Source organism: Apodemus sylvaticus, chromosome 6 (genome assembly GCF_947179515.1).
Source record: "Apodemus sylvaticus chromosome 6, mApoSyl1.1, whole genome shotgun sequence".
Lineage (NCBI taxonomy): Eukaryota > Metazoa > Chordata > Mammalia > Rodentia > Muridae > Apodemus > Apodemus sylvaticus.
Window position 1 is genome coordinate 21,155,410 of NC_067477.1, and position 18,357 is coordinate 21,173,766.

At 38.6% G+C, this 18,357-nt stretch overlaps 1 protein-coding gene across 1 annotated transcript in view; it reads right to left on the reverse strand.

Moving 5' to 3' along the window:
• Positions 1 to 18,357, reverse strand: part of Catsperb (cation channel sperm associated auxiliary subunit beta) — a 204,910-nt gene that overhangs the window by 19,296 nt on the left and 167,257 nt on the right. Inside the window, exons 19-21 of the mRNA XM_052186706.1 lie at positions 14,874 to 15,013; positions 12,084 to 12,281; positions 9,786 to 9,896 (exon numbers count right to left, since the gene is read on the reverse strand). Of these exons, the coding sequence (XP_052042666.1) occupies positions 9,786 to 9,896; positions 12,084 to 12,281; positions 14,874 to 15,013 (449 nt within the window). The remainder of the gene's footprint in view (positions 1 to 9,785; positions 9,897 to 12,083; positions 12,282 to 14,873; positions 15,014 to 18,357) is intronic.

Here is an 18,357-nt window from a genome sequence, read left to right on the forward strand (position 1 = left end):
CCTGCCACCATATCCCCAACCCACAAGGGTGACTATGGTCTGGAGGCAGATGGTCCAAGGTGTAAATCAACAGGGGGAATCAATAGAAAGGAATATCTAAGCAGAAAGATCTTATATCTATGGAGAGACTTGGCATTGTAATAAGACAGGTATTTATATCTGAAAGGAATCTAGTTGGAGAACTCAGTGTCTTGGTGGCTCACTTGAGCAGAACTTCTTGCCCTTAAATCCTAGGTTAATTCTGCAAGAAGTGTAGAAATCTAGGAATATTTTAGGTGTATAAGAACTCAATTCCCCAATAAAAAGACAAAGACTAACAAACTGGATAAGGAAACAGGACCCTACATTTTGCTGCATACAGGAAACACTCCTCAGTGTCAAAGACAAAAACAAACTTAGAGTAAAAGGATGGAAGACAATTTTACAAGCCAATGGATTCAGGAAATGACCAGAGTAGCCATTCTAATATCAGATAAAATTGACTTTCAACGCAATGTCATCAAAAGAGACACGGAAGGACACTTCTTGCTGGTCAAAGGAAAAATCCACCAAGAAGAACTTTCAATTCTGAACTTCTATGCAAGGGCACCCTCATTAGTAAAAGAAACTTTACTAAAGCTCAAAGCACACATTGCACCTAACACAATAATTATGGGGGACTTCAACACTCCACTCTCCTCAATGGACTGATCAGGAAAACAGAAACCAAGCAGGGACACAGTAAAACTAATTGAAGCTTTGGACCAATTGGATTTGACTGATATTGATAGAACATTTTACCCCAAAGCAAAAGAATATACCTTTTTCTCAGCACCTCATGATACGTTCTCCAAAATCGACCATATAATTGGTCATAAGACAGACCTCAACAAATATAAGAAGATCTAACTAATCCCATGCCTCCTATCAGATGACTATGGAAGAAGAGTGGTCTTCAATAGCAACAAAAACAACAGAAAGCCCACATACACATGGAGGCTGAACAAAACTCTACTCAATGACACGTTGGCCAAAGAGGAAATAAAGAAAGAAATCAGAGACTTTTTAGAATTTAATGAAAATGAAGGCACAACATACCTAAATCTTTGGGACACAATGAAAGCAGTGCTAAGAGGAAAACTAATAGCCTTGAGTGCCTCCAAAAAGAAACGTGAGAGAGCATACACTAGCAGCTTAATGACACACCTGAAAGCCCTGGAACAAAAAGAAGCTACTTCACTCAGGAGGAGAAGTAGACAGGAAATCATCAAACTCAGGGCTGAAATCAATCAAATGGAAACAAAGAGAACCATGCAAAGAATCAACGAATCCAGGAGCTGCTTCTTTGAGAAAATCAACAAGATAGATAAACCCTTAGCCAGACTGACCAAAAGGCACAGAGAAAGTATTCAAATTAACAAACTTAGAAATGAAAAGGGGGTTATAACAAAAGAAACTGAGGAAATTCAAAGAATCATCAGATCCTACAACAAAAGCCTATACTCAACACAACTTGAGAATCTGGAGGAAATGGACAATTTCCTACACAGATACCAAATACCAAAATTAAATCAGGACCAAATAGATCATCTGAACAGTCCCATAACCCCTAAAGAAATAGAAGGGGTCATAGAAAGTCTTCCAACCAAAAAAAGCACAGGACCAGATGGTTTTAGTACAGGATTCTATCAGACCTTCAAAGAAGACCTAACACCAATACTCTTCAAACTATTCCACAAAATAGAAACAGAAGGAACACTACCCAACTCCTTCTATGAAGCCACAATTACACTGATACCAAAACCACACAAAGATCCAACAAAGAAAGAGAACTTCAGACCAATTACCCTTATGAACATTGATGCAAAAACACTGAATAAAATTCTTGCCAACTGAATCCAAGAACACATAAAAACAATCATCCACCATGATCAAGTAGGATTTATCCCAGGGATGCGGGGTTGGTTCAATATAAGGAAATCCATCAATGCAATCCACTACATAAACAAACTCAAAGAAAAAAACCACATGGTCATTTCATTGGATGCTGAAAAAGCATTTGACAAACTTCAGCATCCCTTCATGCTTAAAGTCTTAGAAAGAACAGGAATTCAAGGCCCATACCTAAACATAGTAAAAGCAATATACAGCAAACCGGTAGCCAGCATCAAACTAAATGGAGAGAAACTTGAAGCAATCCCACTAAAATCAGGGACTAGACAGGGTTACCCCCTTTCTCCTTATCTTTTCAATATTGTACTTGAGGTACTAGCTCGGACAATTAGACAACATAAGAAGGTCAAAGGGATACAAATTGGAAAGGAAGAAGTCAAACTATCATATTTTCAGATGATATGATAGTCTACCTAAGTGACCCAAAAAACTCCACTAGAGAACTGATAAGCAGCTTCAGCAAAGTGGCAGGTTATAAATCAACTCAAGCAAATCAGTAGCCTGCCTATACTGAAAGGATAAGCAGGTTAAGAAAGAAATTGGGGAAATGACACCCTTCACAATAGCCACAAACAGTATAAAGTACCTTGGGGTGACGCTTACCAAACATGTGAAAGATCTATATGACAAGAACTTCAAGACTCTGGAGAAGGAAACGGAAGAAGACCTCAAAAAGTGGAAAAATCTCCCATGCTCATGGATCAGCAGGATTAATGGCCATTTTTGCCAACGGCAATATACAAATTCAATGCAATACCCATCAAAATCCCAACTCAGTTCTTCATAGAGTTAGAAAGAGCAATTATCAAATTCATCTGCAATAATAAAAAACCCAGGATAGCTAAAACTATTCTCAACAACAAAAGAAATTCTGGGGGAAACAGTATCCCTGACCTCAAGCAATACTACAAAGCAATAGTGTTAAAAACTACATGGTATTGGTACAGTGACAGGCAGGCGGATCAATGGAACAGGACTGAAGATCCAGAAATGAACGCACACACCTATGGCCACTTGATCCTCGACTAAGGGGCTGAAAACATCCAATGGAAAAAAAGATAGCCTTTTCAACAAATGGTGCTGATTCAACTGGAGGTCAGCATGCAGAAGAATGCGAATTGATCCATCCTTATCTCCTTGTACTAAGCTCAATTCCAAATGGATCAAGGACCTCCACATAAAGCCAGACACTCTGAAGCTAATAGAAAACAAACTGGGGAAGACCCTTGAGGACATCGGTACAGGGGAAAAGTTCCTGAACAGAAAGAACATCAATAGCTTATGCTCTATGATAAGAATTGACAAATGGGACCTCATTAAATTACAAAGTTTCTGTAAGGCAAAGGACACCATCAAGAGGACAAATCGGCAACTAAAAATTGGGAAAAGATCTTCACCAACCCTACGTCAGATAGAGGGCTAATATCCAACATATACAAAGAACTCAAGAGGTTAGACCCCAGAAAACCAAACAACCCTATTAAAAAAATGGGGTACAGAGTTAAACAAATAATTCTCACCTGAAGAACTTCGGATGGCAGAGAAGCATCTTAAAAAATGCTCAACTTCATTAGTCATTAGGGAAATGCAAATCAAAACAACCCTGAGATTTCATCTTACACCAGTCAGAATGGCCAAGATTGAAAATTCAGGAGACAGCAGGTGTTGGCAAGGATGTGGAGAAAGAGGAACACTCCTCCACTGCTGGTGGGGTTGCAAACTGGTACAACCACTCTGGAAATCAGTCTGGTGGTTCCTCAGAAAACTGGGCACATCACTTCTGGAGGATCCTGCTATACCACTCCTGGGCATATACCCAGAGGATTCCCCAGCATGTAATAAGGATACGTGCTTCAGTATGTTCATAGCAGCCCTTTTTATAAAAGCTAGAAGCTGGAAAGAACCCAGTTATCCCTCAACAGAAGAATGGATGCAAAAAATGTGGTATACATACACAATGGAGTACTATCCAGCCATTAGAAACAATGAATTCATGAAATTCTTAGACAAATGAATGGAGTTGGAGAACATCATACTAAGTGAGGTAACCCAGTCTCAAAAGATCAATCATGGTATGCACTCACTAATACGTGGATATTAGAGTAGAAAATTGGAATATCCAAAACATAATCCACACATCAAATGAGGTACAAGAAGAATGGAGGAGTGGCCCCTGGTTCTGGAAAGACTCAGTGAAACAGTATAGGGCAAAACCAGAACAGGGAAGTGGGAAGGGGTGGATGGGAGAACGGGGGTGGGAGGGAGGGAAGGGGACTTATGGGACTTTAGGGGAGTGGGGGGCCAGAAAAGGGGAAATCATTTGAAATGTAAGTAAAAAAATATCTGGAATTAAACAAAATCAGTACAATTTCTTTTTTTCTCTTTTTTTTATTCAATAAATTTTTTATTTACATTTCAAATGATTTCCCCTTTTCAAGCCCCCCACTCCCCGAAAGTCCCGTAAGCCCCCTTCTCTCCCGCTGTCCTCCCACCCACCCCTTCCCACTTCCCCGTTCTGGTTTTGCCAAATACTGCTTCACTGAGTCTTTCCAGAACAAGGGGCCACTCTTCCTTTCTTCTTGTACCTCATTTGATGTGTGGTTTATGTTTTGGGTATTCCAGTTTTCTAGGTTAATATCCACTTATTAGTGAGTGCATACCATGATTCACCTTTTGAGTCTGGGTTATCTCACTTAGTATGATGTTCTCTAGCTCCATCCATTTGCCTAAGAATTTCATGAATTCATTGTTTCTAATGGCTGAATAGTACTCCATTGTGTAGATATACCACAATTTTTGCATCCACTCTTCTGTTGAGGGATACCTGGGTTCTTTCCAGCATCTGGCAATTATAAATAGGGCTGCTATGAACATAGTAGAGCATGTATCCTTATTACAGGGTGGGGAATCCTCTGGGTATATGCCCAGGAGTGGTATAGCAAGAACTTCTGGAAGTGAGGTGCCCAGTTTTCGGAGGAACCGCCAGACTGATTTCCAGAGTGTACCAATTTGCAACCCCACCAGCAGTGGAGGAGTGTTCCTCTTTCTCCACACCCTCTCCAACACCTGCTGTCTCCTGAATTTTTAATCTTAGCCATTCTGACTGGTGTAAGATGAAATCTCAGGGTTGTTTTGATTTGCATTTCCCTAATGACTAATGAAGTTGAGCATTTTTTAAGATGCTTCTCCGCCATCCAAAGTTCTTCAGGTGAGAATTTTTTGTTTAACTCTGTACCCCATTTTTTAATAGGGTTGTTTGGTTTTCTGGAGTCTAACTTCTTGAGTTCTTAATATATATTAGATATTAGCCCTCTATCTGATGTAGGATTGGTGAAGATCTTTTCCCAATTTGTTGGTTGCCGATTTGTCCTCTTGATGGTGTCCTTTGCCTTACAGAAACTTTGTAATTTTATGAGGTCCCATTTGTCAATTCTTGCTCTTAGAGCATACGCTATTGGTGTTCTGTTCAGAAACTTTCTCCCTGTACCGATGTCCTCAAGGGTCTTCCCCAGTTTCTTTTCTATTAGCTTCAGAGTGTCTGGCTTTATGTGGAGGTCCTTGATCCATTTGGATTTGAGCTTAGTACAAGGAGACAAAGATGGATCAATTCGCATTCTTCTGCATGCTGCCCTCCAGTTGAACCAGCACCATTTGTTGAAAAGGCTATCTTTTTTCCATTGGATGTTTTCAGCCTCTTTGTTGAGGATCAAGTGGCCATAGGTGTGTGGGTTCATTTCTGGATCTTCAATCCTGTTCCATTGATCTGCCTGCCTGTCACTGTACCAATACCATGCAGTTTTTAACACTTGCTCTGTAGTATTGCTTGAGGTCAGGGATACTGATTCCCCCAGAATTTCTTTTGTTGCTGAGAATAGTTTTAGCTATCCTGGGTTTTTTGTTGTTCCAGATGAATTTGATAATTGCTCTTTCTAACTCTGTGAAGAATTGGGTTGGGATTTTGATGGGTATTGCATTGAATCTGTATATTGCTTTTGGCAAAATGGCCATTTTAACTATATTGATTCTACCGATCCATGAGCATGGGAGGTTTGCCCATTTTTTGAGGTCTTCTTCCATTTCCTTCTTCAGAGTCTTGAAGTTCTTGTCATGCAGATCTTTCACATGTTTGGTAAGAGTCACCCCAAGATACTTTATACTGTTTGTGGCTATTGTGAAGGGTGTCATTTCCCTAATTTCTTTCTCAGCCTGCTTATCCTTTGAGTATAGGAAGGCCACTGATTTGCTTGAGTTGATTTTATAACCTGCCACTTTGCTGAAGTTGTTTATCAGCTGTAAGAGTTCTCTAGTGGAGTTTTTTGGGTCACTTAGGTAGACTATCATGTCATCTGCAAATAATGATAGTTTGACTTCTTCCTTTCCAATTTGTATCCCTTTGACCTCCTTATGTTGTCGAATTGCCCCAGCTAGTACCTCAAGTACAATATTGAAAAGATAAGGAGAAAGGGGGAAGCCCTGTCTAGTCCCTGATTTTAGTGGGATTTCTTCAAGTTTCTCTCCATTTAGTTTGATGCTGGCTACTGGTTTGCTGTATATTGCTTTAACGATGTTTAGATATGGGCCTTGAATTCCTGTTCTTTCCAAGACTTTAAGCATGAAAGGATGCTGAATTTTGTCAAATGCTTTTTCAGCATCCAATGAGATGAACATGTGGTTTTTAAACAGTCCCATAATGCCTAAAGAAATAGAAGGAGTCATAGAAAGTCTTCCAACCAAAAAAAGCACAGGACCAGATGGTTTCAGTGCAGAATTCTATTAGACCCTCAAAGAAGAGTTAACACCAATACTCTTCAAACTATTCCACAAAATAGAAACAGAAGGAACACTACCCAATTCCTTCTATGAAGCCACAATTACGCTGATACCAAAACCACACAAAGATCCAACAAAGAGAACTTCAGACCAATTTCCCTTATGAACATCGATGCAAAAATACTCAATAAAATTCTTTCCAACCAAATCCAAGAACACATCAAAACGATCATCCACCATGATCAAGTAGGCTTTATCCCGGGAATGCAGGGTTGGTTCAATATACGGAAATCCATCAATGCAATCCACTACATAAACAAAATCAGTACAATTTCTAAAATATCTGAGAAAAATCAGAGGCATTTTCCATGTTTCAAGAAAATTCATTTAATTTTCCCCATAATTACAAGAGCTCAATTGACTTGGATTTCTCTTTGTATAAAGGAACTAATGATTTTCTAGTTTTATGAGTCACTGACATTTTTATGTGGGTTGTCATAAGGTTGTCAGAGATCTAAATTTACTGAACCCAGAAGGAATCCTAATAAAAAATGACAGATTTGTGAAAGCATAAAAAAAGAACATTCCTATCTATCTATCTATCTATCTATCTATCTATCTATCTATCTATGTGTCTGTCTGTCTGTCTGTCTGTCTGTCTGTCTCTGTCTATTTTAAGACACTGTCTATCTGAGGTCTCAGAGTTATTATGTTACACAAGATGTCCTCAAACTCCTGATATTCCTGCCTTGGGATTCTCAACTGCTGAGATTACGTATGTATGGGCCATTATGATATCTCATTCAACAATTCCTGAACACTCCTTTGTCAGGGGCTGACTGGACTATGTGGAATATGGTAGTAACAGGTCAAAACAAATAAAACTTTCTATTCTCATATCCTGGGCCTTGGATTGACCTTTAGTATCAGGAAAAACAAAGACAGAAATGAGTCTTGTTTTATGAGCTTATTTTCTTGTGAGGACAGAATGAAACAAATATAAAACTAGTAAGTAAAATGTTAGAGCAGTGACACATGGTCTGGAGAATATAGAAAGGAATAGGGAGTCATGGATGGTAGAGATAGGGCTATCTTTCTACAGGGATTGGTCAGTGAAGGCCTCACTCTGAGCTGGGAACTAAAGCAAAAGCCTGACATATGGCATATGTGTGACATATGTCAGAAGGTGAAGGGTTGTTCTTGTAGATGCAAAGTCCTGACATGGAAACATATCAGAGAAACAGAAAAGAGGCCCACATGGCTAGGATAGAGTGAGCTGGGGGCTGTCATGTTGAAGCATGATGAAAAGACCAGGGCAAGGGAAAGGGTAAGTCTCTCATCCCAGAACCTATTATGTATTTCTGTTTAAATACATATTATATATATTTGTATATATATAATGTATATTTAAACAGAAATACATATATGTATTTCTGTACATATATGTACAGAAATACATATACATAATGTATATGTATTATATATATATATAAATACATATTATATATTATATATTCTGTTTAAATACATATGTATTTCTGTCAAAGACCTAAATATAGTGCATCAGCTAATTTTTAGTTGTTTTTTTTAGGCACAACTGTTTTATTATTTTTTCATTTTGCTTTTTAAATCAGTAAAAGAAACTAGGTCCTAGAAGCTGCAATGATCTAAGCAGCCACAATTTTGAATTTTAACACATCTGACAAAATACAACATACAAAATCAAACTATGACTTGGATTTGGAACAGAGACAGTAATCCTTTTGCTCCATGATCTGTCACAGCAGAATATAGAAACAGTGACTGTGTATGCTTAGGACCAGAAGTCATGGGACCTTTGAGTTTAACAATATTAGCACTCCATTCTCACAGTGATGTTGAACAATGAACTGCACAAACCACCTACTATCTCATCTACAAAGAGAAATTCTCCTTTGACTGGTCAAGGTCTTGGCTGTACACCTCACCTAGCCTTTGTCTTTAGTATGCTGGAATGTTGTTCCCAACATATCAGGCCAAAAGGAAATACTTAAGGAAGATTAAACCAACAAGCGCAACAAGCTTTTTTAAAAGCCTCCTTTTAAAACTTTGCTTAAGGTTGAATTTTACTTCATCTTTGACATGGTTGTAAATCACTTAATTTAGCAATGTAATTTCATACATTTCAGAAACACTTAAGTTCCCTGTCTCTGAACAACAGTGCTTAACAAGGTTCAATACCAAGTAACTTTTTCTCTGAACTCTAACATTTCCCTCTGTTCCATCATGCTCCTCTAACCTCCAGATAGATGGCTGTCCAGTTCCAAGGACCCAGTCTATTTTCTAGGCATGACATAGCAGGAGTTTAAATGTGCCTATTCTAGCACAAGGAATTGCTGAAGACATTAGACAGTTGTAAGTTCTTCTCTCCTTTGAAAGCACAGGGCTCTTTGTGTATGTGTCTCCTTTGAGATTTATTTGGGAGCTGAAAAGTCAAGGAGAGAGTCCATTGAGACTTCCTGGCTGGAAAGTGGTGTCTCAGAGTAGTTAAAGGTGACAAAGCAGCGACTGAAAAAGGGGCAGCAGAAGTCCTTGAGAAATATGAAAAATACCTGAAGTATCTCATTGGGTCCTATAACTGTGTCCATCTGCAGTATAAATAAAGGGTTTCTCTTTAAAAACTGTAAGTATCCATGTTATATATGTGTGTGTGTGTGTGTGTGTGTGTGTGTGTGTGTGTGTGTGTGTGTGTATATATATATATATATGACTGTGTGTGTGCACATGAGTGCATGTGTATGGTGCATTTGCATAAGTGTGCATGTACGCGTGCGTGCATGTGTGCACATGCCTGTGTGCATGTGCATGTCCGTGTGCATGTCCATGTGTGTGTGTGTGTGTGTGTGTGGTGAGTTTGTTATGGTGTGTGGCTAAAGTCCAGAGTAATCTAGCTGGAGTCAATTCTTTCCTTGTACTACTTCCTAGGGGGTCTGTCTGAGATTCAGGCTTGATGGCAAGTACCTTTATCAGTTAACCTATCTAAATGAAAACAGCGATTTTTAATCAAACACTACAGTAGTTGATTTGTAGACAAAATTATTTACCTTTGATTTGTGAAACTGATTTCTTGGTATGGGTTTGCTAGGGTCTGCATGATAAAAATTATCTGTGAGTGGAATAGAAATTCCCATATTAGACGGAGGTCTGTAGTTTATCTGCAAGAGATTAAGCAAAGGAAGAGGGCTATATGTTATTATTCATCATTGTTTTATTTTTCCAGACAACCGTTCTGTACAAATACTTCACTTTTAGTTGCAGGTACTATAACATATTCCAACATTGACTTTCTCTCCTACTCAGTTTCTGTAACTTCAAAGACCTGACTCTGTGATTATGTAATTTGATTTTGTAAGGAGGTAAAGATGACTTTTAGTACTTAAAATAGCTTACATAAAGTTAATGCAGGGCGTGTCTAAGCATTTTTAGAGAAGAGTCGCAGTAATGCAGTTAGAACACGGTGTCAGGTTTTGATTATTTGCTTTCTGTCACAGACCTAAATATAGTACATCAGCTAATTTTTAGTTGCTTTTTTTTTTAGGTACAACTGTTTTATTATTTTTTCATTTTGTTTTTAAATCAGTAAAAGAAACTAGCTCCTAGAAGCTGCAGTGATCTAAGTAGCCACAAATTTGTGCATTCATCTTTTGTTTAAATATGTTTAAATTACCACACTGCAGGCACACTTCATTTGCATGAAATTCTGCACCATGCATGCTAATTGTAATAAAGTTATTTATACCCCCCCATCCCAGGAAAAAAATAAAGCATACTCTGGAAGATAATTTTCACTGAAATATAATCAAGCTTTGCTAAGTGGATTGTGACATGATTAAAAATGATATGAAGATAACATTTTAACATTTGGCCATGAACTTAAGAAAATCATTGCTATATAAATTTTTGTATTAAAAGTATATTCTACCTTCCTATTATCCTCAGAATTAAGTCATAATGAACAGGAGGAAGAAGGAAAAGAATGAAGCTCAGTGTTAAGTCATGAAGGTAGAGTATATATTGGCTAGAGTATATAATTTCCTAGGGCCAATAAAGTAATAGTCTGTATTGTTCACCTACACAGGCCAAGTCAAATTTGCAATTACCAGTTGCATTAAATACATCAAAATCCAAATAAAGCTTCTAAATTGACACTATAAGGCACTACCTTAATTTTGGGGGGCTGTAACTGTTCATAATTTTAAAATGGTTTCTTAAATTAATTTATTTTTCTTTAAACATAACATGAGGAAGATGTTAAAACTTGTGTAATAGCTCCATAGAATAAGTGTTCCAGATATTGAGAGGGTTGAAGAGGAAGATATTGAGAACCCTTCACCGGAATGCCTCCAACTTGACCATACTGGACAGGGTTAGTCAATGACACCAGCTTGACATATCTTTCTTTCTGCACCAAATCCCATTGAGTTATTTGGTCCTCTTGGCTGATAAAGAACCATTAGACATGGAGTACTGGCATCCTCCTCACATTAAAAAAAAAAAACACAACTAAATAAATAGGTAGGCAGATAGCTCAATTGGTAGTGCCTGCCACTCAAGTGTGAGCTCCTGTCTACATTTGGATCTCTGTACCCAAGTGCAAACCAACTGTGGTATCACTAACCCATAAGCCCAATGCTGGGGGCAAAAGAGGCCAATCCTGGGAGTTGTTGGCCAATCTAGGGAAAATAGTGACATCTAGGGTCAATGACTCAGAAATAAGGCAGAGAAACTATTGAGGAAGACATTGTGTTGTTAACTACTGGCCTATACTTAAGCCTGCATGGCCAAGCACACCTACACACACATACCTGCATACACACTTACTTCCACATGTATGTGCTGGCCATTCCCATCCACACAAAGACAAAAATAAGAGACTCACAGATACCATGAAAACAAAGCAAAAATTATCATATTGAAAAGAGACTGTTCACAGGAGAATTGAAACTTCAAGTTCAACATTTTGAGACCTTTTCTAAGGAAAAACAAAACAAAATACCCAAACCCAAAGAGAAATACAATCAGTCAGATACATTAGCATGAGACTAGTCACTGTAAGAAAAAAAATAGCTGCATGTATTACAGATGCTCACAATCATACCATCATCCTATTAGTAATTTATTACTGGTAATAAAAAATTTAGTGAGAAAAGCAATTATTTCAGAAAGTTTTCACAGTTTAGAAATGAATCATCACCATCATGTTCTCAAAATCACCCAGGGTTTGAAAAATGATAGAAATGCTTGAGCCATCAGACCAGAAATGCTAACACAGAATGGCGGTAGACACACCCAGGACATGTATATCCTTTGTTCTTTAAAGGCACTATAGCTAGATTTCTTACCGGCAGAGTTTTGATCATATTGAAACCCTGACTGTCCATGTGAACTCCACTAATCCAGTCTTCAATTGGTACGTGCCTGCCAGGAGAGTGGTGCATAGTCCTGAGGTAACTGCAGCTGCTCTTTATGGTTGGCAGCAGTGTAACAGCGAAGCATGAAAGTGCACTCTCCCAAGTAGTCAGTGCTAATGAAGTAGAGCCCTGGAAAGATCCAAACATGAAGTTTAAAAGCCCAGAAACCTCCAAACTACATTGTTTTTAAAGATGCAGAGAATGACCTATGATAGTTGTATTTTTGGTTATGAATGGATAAGTTTATTTAACAATATAGCAAGCTAGCCAAGGGAAAAGCATAAATGACAATTAGCAAGATACAAAACATCAAATCAGGTATTCAAAATTCTTGACACAAGTAGTCTTATCTTTTGTTTGTCTGTTTTCTTTGTTTTTGTATACTTTCTTATACATACATGTGTGTCTCTGTGTGTGTATGTGTGTGTGTGTGTGTGTGTGTGTGTGAGAGAGAGAGAGAGAGAGAGAGAGAGAGAGAGAGAGAGAGAGAGAATGGGAAAGGGAGTGTGTGTGTGTGTCTGTGTGTGTGTGTGTGTGTGTGCATGTGCATGTATGTTTCATAGCTCAGAGGACAACTTGCATGAGTTGGTTCTTTTCTCATTCTTTGACATTCCAAGTACTGAGTCTATAAATGTGCATTAACATACCTGGTATATGTGGTTCTGGGATATAACCCTGGGGTTCACGCATGCCTGACAATCACTTCACCAAGTGAGCCATAGTGTTTATCTTGACATGTTAAATATTGCTTCTTTGTTTTCTAATATTAGTATTTCATATATATTGTGACTTAGACAATTATTTTCATGTCCTATCTTTATTAAATTTAGATGTCCCTAATCATCCTCTATTTGGGAGAAATTTTCTTGTGTAATTTCTTTGAACAAATTTTCTATGCAATTTGATTTTGCCATCCTAGTTCCTTTTCCTATCCTGTTGATTCTTTAACTTGGTTTCATGATCAAGTTGTCAAATTACTGATTCCTTGAAAATTATGGGCACATAAGACTGGTTATTTTTTTCTTTATTGCTATGTGATTTTGTATTATTTCACAGACTGGACCTAATCGACCTAATCTTCAACCTCACATGTTTTTTCTTCTGCTTGGTCAAGGATACTGGCAATGCTTTTCACTGTGTTTTTATTTTATCTATTAAAAAATTAATCTCCAATATCTCTAGTGGTATTTTTTATTTTCAAAATCTCATTTTTCTCCCTAAATTTCTTGTCCATGATGCCAACTGTCTTTTTGAGCAACAGAACTGACTTTTTTGTTTTATTGATATGCTGATTGTGAGTTGGGATCTTTTAAAAGTATCACGCTGCTTTGTCTATTCATGTTGTATTTTTTGAGATGTGATTGTGAATCTACTGGGATGGATATGTCATCTGATTTTATTTGGGATTCTTCTGGGTGAAAAGCTTTAAACCTCTGCTTTAGTTCCTGTTCTTGAGGTAACAAAAACAAGCAAGCAAACAAACAAAACCTTTGGCAAAAGCACCTTAAAAGGGAAAGTGCTTATGCTCTCAGTTACCAGTTCTGGTTAGGCAGGAACCAGAATGCAGATAGTCACATGACATGCATAAGCAAGAGTAGACAGCAAAGGCTAGAGAATGGCTCCACGGTTAAGAGAGCTCACTGCTCTCTTACAGGATCTTGATTCTGTTCCCAGAACCCACATGGTAGCTCTAAGCCACCTGCAACCCTAGTTACAGGGTATCCAACATCTTTCTCTGGCCTTTGAGAGCATCGGGCACACACAAATATGTTTGTATGTGAAGGCAAAGGCATAAATAAAACAAAAGTCCCTCTTTACAAAAGAGGAGAGAGCAGTGAGTGAATGCCCCAGCTTAGTGCTCACGTCATACATTTTATTCAGGTTATCATCCAGCCCAGGAAATGCTGTCACTCTCTCCAGGTGGGTATTGTCCCCTCTGCTAACCTGACTAGAAGAATTATTCTTAGGCATGTTCATAGGGCAACTTAGTCTAGACAAAGTTCACTGAGACCCTTTTCTCAGGTGATTGTGGATTATATCAAGTTGGTAGTGAAAGCTGACCACTAAACCTCAGCATTACTTAGGGAGGAAGAAGCAAACTGATATATAAGTAGCATCATCAAACTAAATCAGATATAGGAATATAATAAAATATATTAATTAAGGCCAAGTACTATACTATCTATAATCATATAAAATAAAATGGCCAAAAATATTGTAGAGTGAGGTTTGAAGTTCAAAACTTAAGGTAAAATATGAAACAATAAGGAGCAGGGGATGGGGAAAAGAAAAAAAGGTGTTAAATAGGGAGAAATTATGATTAACAATTTAGAGAACACAAAAAGTTAAGTTAGAAAAGAGGTGTAAAATGTAAAAATATAAAAGTATTATATTTTTATTGTTTTAAGATTCTCTTACTATGTAGCCCTGCTTGGCCTGTATCTCAGTAAAGACCAGGTTGGCTTCAGACTCTCATTCATATATATATATATGTCTGCTCCTAGCCACAGAGTGCTGGAATTAAAGGTATGCACCATTCCTGGCCAGATCACATATTTCTAAGTTTTAACATAACCTCCAACCAGCCTTATAAGATACCACATGTTAAATATGCTCACTTATCCTGGATGAAAGGGACAAGTTTCTCATTCACAGCTCTAAGTCAACATTTTCTATATCTAATAAATGGTTTTGTAATAATAATGATAAAAAAACGCTTACTTTTTGAAAAAATTTGCCAGCTACGTGAATATTTAGATGATAATTTTGAGTGAGGTCGAAAACACCTTCTGCCTTAACTTCCACCAACGCAGGGTTTCCAACCAGTATAGTGACTGGAGGGATAGGAAAGGTTGTCATAGCTATGGAATCAGTGGCAACAGTTAAAATTACATAATGAAAATTGTGAAAACAGCTTAATAATGATTGTCAATTTTAATAGTTCTTAGAAAAATTTACCTTCAGAGACAGTTTCCTCATAAAATACTTTTTCTCTTCCATTCCTCCTTGCTCACCCAGGTTCTCAAATGGATAGCAAAGTCTCTTGGGTACTACTGGTTATGTTTCCTACTAGGCAGGTACTTGTAGGTACAATAACCTACAACTATGGAGCTGATCCTGTTAAATGACTATTAGTATCCTTAGTTTTATGTGTGATGGGAACTGAACTTGGTTCTCTGCAAGAGCCATGTGAGTCTAGTTGTACTGGTTTGTGATAACCTCCCTCCAGAGAAATTTAAGGAAGCAGAAAAAACAGATCAGTCTCTCTGACTCATGCTTTTTAGGTAACTGGCGGTTAACTTTGCTATTGTAATACTATGTTTTCTGCCCTGTGGCATTTTTAGCTACCAAGACCAGTTATGAACAGTGTATAACCTTGGACAAGAATTGAGCTTGCTCAGCTGGTAAAACCACTCTGGAAATCAGTTTGGCGATTCCTCAGAAAATTCCACATAGCACTACCTGCGGACCCAGCTATACTACGCCTGGGCATATACCCAGATGATGCTTCTACATGTAATAAGGACACATGCTCCACTATGTTCATAGCTACCTTTTTATAATAGCCAGAATCTGGAAAGAACCCAGATGTCCAACAGAGGAATGGATACAGGAACTGTGGTATATATACACAATGGAGTACTATTCAGCTATTAAAAACAATGAATTCATGAAATTCTCAATATAAACAAGCTACAATTCACCCAGCACTGGAAGCTCAAGAAGGAGAACTTAAGTGAGGGTGCTTTGGTTCCTCTGAGAAAGGGAACAAAATACTCACAGGAGCAATAAGGGAGACAATGTGTGAAGCAGAGACTGAAGTAAAGGCCACCCAGAGACTGACCTACCTGGGAATTCATCCTATAAACAGTCACCAAACCCTGATACTATGACAAAAAGCATATACCAAAAGGAGTATGCCATGGCTCCATAGGGGCCCTGCCAGAGCCTTATAAATACAGAGGCAGAAGCTAGCAACCAACTATTGGACTGGGTGTGAGGTCCAGTGGAGGAGCTGGAGGGTGGTCCAGAGGAGCTGAAGGGGTTTACAGCCCCATGGGAAGAACACTGGTTTTGGCCACCTAGACACCCCAAGACTCCCAGTGACTGAACCATCAACCAAGGAGTACACATGGTTCCAGTCAAAAATGTGGCATAAGAAGGCCTTGTTGGGCATCAGTAGGAGTGGTCCTTGGTCAGGTAAAAGTTCAATAGAGGCCCCAACAAAGGGAAACCAGGGAGGGGAAATGGGAGTGTGTTGGATGGAGAGGCATATACGTGGAGGCAGGGCATGGGAGGAGGGGTTGGGGGTCTTTGGGGAGGGAAGAAATCAGAAAAGGTTTTACCATTGGCAATGTAAATGAAGATGATATTCAATAAAAAAAAAGAATTGAGATTGCTCAAAAACATTTCCCTCTTCAAACAGTCCTAGGTGAAGTTTGTATAATTTTTCTCAGTAAGAACTTTTTCTGCTTTCGTTTTCTGCAGAGACATTGCTTAGGAAATTATTTCAACTGGATTCTTACTTGCTGGAATTGGACAGCCTTTTTTCACACTGGCATCTCCTGGCATTGTTTATAAAACTTGGACCCACAGAAGCAAATCCAAGGCAGTTAGTGACAGGCAGGGCACAGAAAACTAACTCTGGGCCTCTTATCTCTTAGTAGATAAGTGTAATCCATGGAGATTAAAACATTGTGAAGTGTGGATTTCATACATTACTGTCTTTACACTTGACTCTGTGTACATAGGGCCTCTGCTGCAGTGCAGGCTGTAGCAGTTGTGCATGCTCCTTTGTAGAGCCATGAAAGCTTTTCAATAAGCATTGAGTCTTTACTTGAAATTACAGATGTCTGAAGACTGACTCAAGTGGGATGAGAAGTTTGACACCTCTGTCTAGACATCCCAGAACAGGTACCTAGAAACTTCTTTTGTTAAAAAGTTTTGGCTTCCACTGAGGTCCACCAGGAAACTAGGAAGACAAAAGTCTGGCACTCCTACCTACATTTCAGATCTGTCATTTACTTTGGGTCAGACCCTTGCTTAACTTTGCATCCACACATTAATTGTTCAAAGAGTGTCCATAAACAAAGTAGCAATCCTATAGGGAATAAAATATGATGCTCCATTTTCCATGCACAGATGTCTTAGGGCTTCAAAAAAAACATCAGATGCTGTGTATCTCATCCCAAAGGCTGACTCCTGCTTGTCTGCCTTTTGGTGACCTTTCTTTCAAAGTTAAGGACTATCTCTAGTGAAAACTAAAGGGCTAGGGTAAAGGCATTTGCTCTGTACAGATGGCCTGAGTCCCATTCTGGGGCCCATAGTTTAGATAGAGAGACTTTACTCCCAAAAGTTGTTCTCTGATCCCCACACATGCACCATGGTCTATGTGTGTAACCATATAGCCTCACAAACGCAACCTAAACAAAGGTCAATAAAATCAAAACAATGCAGACAGCCTACTATGTGGCTAAGGGCCTGTATTAAGAGAGGCCAGGGGCTGAGACATGACTAAAGCTGATGCTGGCACAGTCATATCACAGGGCAGTGTTCCTAATAGCTGATGTCAGTGACTGAACATTTGTAAAACAGGATGTGGGAATCAATTCCAGAAATAATGAAAGGAGGGGTGCACAAGGGGTTATGAAGTTGAAAAGTCAGATGTACTGACTTTCTGTAAAATCCAATCAATGGGGAAGAGGGAGAGAGGCCTGAAACCCCACAGTGCCTAACCTATCTCAGGCCTTTTCAAACATAAAGGTGCAAAGTAAGAGGAATTGAGGCATTTTCTCTCACTCTGTCCACATGCTGGTCAGAACTCCCCTCCCAGTCATTGCCCTAAAGTGGGAATAATGCAAGCTGTGCACACAAGCAAGAGCAGCAATCTCATAGGACCTGGTTTGTCTCTTCTGGCTTTGGCAACAGTGAGAACTTTGAACCATCATGTAGTCCCAGCACTGAATGAACAACTAGACCACACCTAGACTGAAGTTGCTTGATTATTTCTCCTGCTCCAACTCATTTACTATTGAAACCTAGATCATGTTAGTACTCTAAAGAAAGATTTAGGGCTCTTTATTAAAGAGTTAGTATTGACTGTATCCCACATTGACTGCATCCCCCCCTTCTGCTTTAACTTTGGCATATTTAGACTTCTAGCCCTTCTTTAGCATAAGGTCAAAATCCATGATAATGTTCTAGA